This window comes from Hoplias malabaricus, chromosome 2 (genome assembly GCF_029633855.1).
Source record: "Hoplias malabaricus isolate fHopMal1 chromosome 2, fHopMal1.hap1, whole genome shotgun sequence".
Classification (NCBI taxonomy): Eukaryota; Metazoa; Chordata; class Actinopteri; order Characiformes; family Erythrinidae; genus Hoplias; species Hoplias malabaricus.
In genome coordinates this window covers 39,448,042-39,452,512 of record NC_089801.1, presented here as the reverse complement: position 1 = coordinate 39,452,512, position 4,471 = coordinate 39,448,042, and the positions used below count along the sequence as shown (strand labels likewise).

Below are 4,471 nucleotides of genomic sequence, written 5' to 3'. Positions count from 1 at the left end.
CGTTCCTCAATCAACCAATCAACCAATCGATTGATACATCAAAAGGTCAGTCAATGGTTCAGTCACTCAACAAATCAATGAGTCAGTCAAAGTGTCAATCAAGCGGCTAGTCATTCAATCAACAAATCAAATCAATGAATGAATGAATGAATCAATCATTCAGTCAGTCAAAGGGGTCAGCAAGCCAATCAACACCTCAATCAGACAATTTATATTTTTTATCAATTAATCAATCAGTTATCAAATTATAAAACCAGCCACCCACTCAACAAATCAATTGGCGAGCCAGCTCATTAATCAATTAGTCAATCAAAGGGTCAGCCATTCAATAAAAAAGTTTAAACAATAGGCTACTTAATTAGTCAACATTTAGTCAACAACCCTGACACCCCCCCAATCCCCCTCCACTCACCGGGCAGTCCTTTGGCCCACTTCACTACCTTCACCAGCTGCCTCTCCCCCAGCTCATTCAGGCTGGTAAGCAGTGCCGCGGCCGAGTCTGGCTGTCCATGGTCGTGTCCTGCGTTGACCACCTCAGGCTCAATGGCCTCCAGGATGCTCAGGAACATGTGCTGAGAATGGAAGGCCAGGCCCACTGTGCGTTGACCACCTCAGGCTCAATGGCCTCCAGGATGCTCAGGAACATGTGCTGAGAATGGAAGGCCAGGCCCACTGTGGGAGACAGGCTTGGGGGTCTTTCTCCCGAACCAGACCCGGACCCCGGGGCCACACACGTGGCCTCGTCCTCCAGACCCTTCAGCTGACCGATCTTCTTGAGCTTCCGAGCTGTGGACAGAGAGCAAATGCAGCAGTCAGCAGAGTGGACAACACTTGCCAACATATGTCAAGAGACATTCACACTGTAATCTGCTGTGAGGGTCTGATGGCATACAACCACATGTGCTCCTGGGATGGGAGTGGGCCTAGGGGTTTTCTGGGGACCCATGCTCATATGCAGCTACTCCAGGGCCCTCTTTCAGGGTGTGTTTTTCTACAGAGATCAAAACTCAAGGTGCATCCACAGGTTCTGACATTTCCACAGTGATCTTCTTTACAGATGTGCGTCTAACCTCTGTCCTAATTGTCGTCTCCTCAGCTGTGTCTCTGCCAGCAACAGCATTAGGATGTCTCTGGCACGTGATAAATAGGTCTCTCTCTCTCTCTCTCTCTCTCTCTCTCTCTCTCTCTGTGTCCTTTCTTTCAGTCTCTTATTCTCTCTCCTTTCTCTTTCTGTTTTTCTCCCTTTCCTCTATTTCTCACTGTCTCTCACTTCTCTCTGCCTGTTATTCTGTTATTCACAAAGACTCTGTGGAGATGACGTAGTTTGCTCAAGAGCGAATGCATGGAGGAGGACACCACCAAGTTCTGTGAGGGTCTGGTGTCATAAAAGACAGTGTGAGAGGTTCTGTGAGGGTCCTCTGTCCTAAAAGGCAATGTGAGAGGTTCTGCTGTCTTAAAGGCCAGTGTGAGAGGTTCTGTGAGGGTCCTCTGTCTAAAGGACAGTGTGAGAGGTTCTGGTGTCCTAAAGGGCAGTGTGTGAGGTTCTGTGAGGGTCCTCTATCCTAAAAGGCAGTGTGAGAGGTTCTGTGAGGGTCCTCTGTCTAAAGGACAGTGTGAGAGTTTCTGGTGTCCTAAAGGGCAGTGTGTGAGGTTCTGTGAGGGTCCTCTATCCTAAAAGGCAGTGTGAGAATTTATGGTGTCTTAAAGGCCAGTTTGAGAGGTTCTGTGAGGGCCCTCTGTCTAAAGGGCAGTGTGAGAGGTTCTGGTGTCTTAAAGGCCAATGTGAAAGGTTATGTGAGGGTCCTCTGTCCTAAGAGGCAGTGTGAGAGGTTCTGTGAGGGCCTTCTGTCCTAAAGGGCAGTGTGAGAGATTCTGTGAGGACCCGCTGTCCTAAAGGGCAGTGTGAGATGTTCACTGAGGGTCCGGAGGTCTAAAAGGCAGTGTGAAAAGTTCTTTGAAGGTCGGTGGTCTAAAGGGCAGTATGTAAGGTTCTGTGAGGGTCCGGTGGTCTAAGAGCAGTGAGAGAGGTTCTGTGAGGGTCCTCTGTCCTAAAAGGCAGTGTGAGAGATTCTGTGAGGGCCCGTTGTCCTAAAGGGCAGTGTGAAAGTTTCGTTGAGGGTCCGGTGGTCTAAAGGGCAGTATGTACGATTCTGTGAGGGTCCAGTGGTCTAAAGAGCAGTGAGAGAGGTTCTGTGAGGGTCCATTGGACACCGCCCTCCCCCGGCCTGTACTCCAGAGTGTGGAGCAGAAAGTCGTAAAATCAGGTCTGAGGTCTCAGTGACCTGAACATGAATTATTAAAGTTACGCAACAGCACTCCAGCTGCAGCACGACCCCCGCTCTCGCACAGAACTGGCGTCCAGCACTCATATTTACTGTTATTATTTATTATTTATATATCAGGATTTCAATTTTGGATACTTTAATTGAGAGATTAATTTTTTATTATTCATTCATAACAAACCTCAATCTGTTTCTATGTTTTGTTTTGATTTTTGTGGCACTTGACACGTAAAAGTAAAATAGCAAACTAAATACAGTAATAAAAATGAAACAAAAAGCGTAGAGTCAGGAATTAAATATTTTACCAAATAATAGAATCTCAGGACTTTCATTTTGGGATTTTCTGAAGTTTTGGGAATGCTGAGGAATTGAGGAACCTTTAGTAAAGCAGTGTTGCTAATCGTTCCACTCTGAAGAACCCCTAAAAACCTTCCAGGTTGTGGTTGCTTTTACAGTGTAGGGGTGGAGCTGGAACCAAAGGCTAGGGCCAAAGCGGAGCCTGGGAGCTGCCGGTGTGGAGCCGAATCAAAGATGAAACATTCCCTTGGGGTAATATTTCGGAGTGGACCAAAAAGCTGATGGCTTTAATGTAATATCTAGAACGTAGAACCCCACACAGCTGCAGCGGAAGAGCCAGAGCTCGAGGGGGTTGGAGGAGGCTGAAGGTTTGATCTTTGACATTAACTAAAGTCTTACACTCTTCACACGGCATCAGAAATAAAACAAGCTTCTGGAAAACCCATCTCTCTCTCTCTCTCTCTCTCTCTGTCCTTACTTTCTCTCTCTGTCTTTACACACGCTCTCTCTCTCATACACATACATTTTCTCTCTTGCCCATTTTCTGTCTCGTTCACCTGTATTTATTTCTCTACTACACACACACACCTGTATTTTTAACTAAGATTTAAATCAGCCTGTGTTTGATGTGAATAAATACAGATATTAGCACTGGATAACTGGATTAGTGCTGATGTTAATTTGCATGATAATAAATTTAAAAAAAGACGCTGTGGGAGAGAGATGTGATGGAGGACGATGAAGAGAAAAGAAGAAAAAAAAGGAGAACGAAAAAAAGAGCAGAGGACTGAGCCCTGTGGGACGCCTCCATAACAAATGAATAGGGAACGTCTGGTTACCATCACAACACACTGAATTCTATTAGTGGAGCAAGAAATGAGCCCAGTCCATTGTCTTTCTCACTCTCTCAACTCTCTTCCTCTCTTCCTAACACTCTATTTTTTCTTCTGCTTACTCTCTGTTTGTCTTTCTCAGTCTCCCTCTCTCCTTATCTTTCTCTCTCTCTCTCCCTCTCTCTCACCCATACCCAGCTTTAATAGTGTTTATACAGCAGTTGTGAACACTATGGTGATAAATAATAATGCTAAACAATGCTAAATAAAAATTGTATTTGAGTAGTGAATAACGGCCTCAGGTTTTTGAGAGACGTGAGAGATGGTGAGGAATAAGTTCACAGTTAATGAGGTGCTATTTTCCTCCAGTGTTTTGCTGAAGTGAATCGTGGAGTGACTGGGTCCTCTGCTGTTAGTGTGTGTGTAACAGTGCTGTGTGTGTTTGTGTGTGTGTGATAGCGTGGTGTATCTGGATAAACGATAAAAAACGTGTCCCCAGTGACCAGACGACGTCCGATGCTAGTCTCGCACACAAACACACACCACGCACACGTCCTCCTCATTCTCCTCCCTGACCCCTGCTATACACACACACCTTCCCTGGCTGTGACCTGTGTGAATTTCTCGGTCAAATACGGGCCAATCCTGTCTTTGGTGGACAGCTGCTATAACCTCTGCAGTGGTCAGAGCTGCTAATGTCCAGAGAAGTTCCAGAAGTGTGGACTCTGGATATCGTTCAACCTGGCTCTTTGTGCAGTTGAGTGAAAGCCTAACAGGATCCGACCGCGAGGTGGAAACGGGCTCCAGCACCTGATCCTCGCCTGCGGGTTGGGTTTGATTGCAGAGGTGTTTTCTTTTCATCTTTATTTAACTCTGATTCAACTCCTTGGGATGTTTCTGAAACCTGAGGCTAAGTCATCGCCATCCAAACCCTAATGCTCACGTCTGCTTAAGCGTCCTCGTCTTCCACACAGGGATACACAATAACACCAGGCTTTGGACCATCATCTCAGCCTTCAACCACACATGTAACATGAGTGTGGCCTGAACAGTGACTGT

At 46.2% G+C, this 4,471-nt stretch overlaps 1 protein-coding gene across 1 annotated transcript in view; it reads right to left on the bottom strand.

The window, feature by feature from the left end:
* Nucleotides 1–778, bottom strand: part of ar (androgen receptor) — a 19,145-nt gene extending 18,367 nt beyond the window's left edge. Inside the window, exons 1-2 of the mRNA XM_066659432.1 lie at nt 611–778; nt 413–533 (exon numbers count right to left, since the gene is read on the bottom strand). Coding sequence (XP_066515529.1) covers nt 413–533; nt 611–646 — 157 coding nt within the window. The 5' untranslated portion in view covers nt 647–778. The remainder of the gene's footprint in view (nt 1–412; nt 534–610) is intronic.
* Between the last annotated feature and the right edge of the window lie 3,693 nt (nt 779–4,471).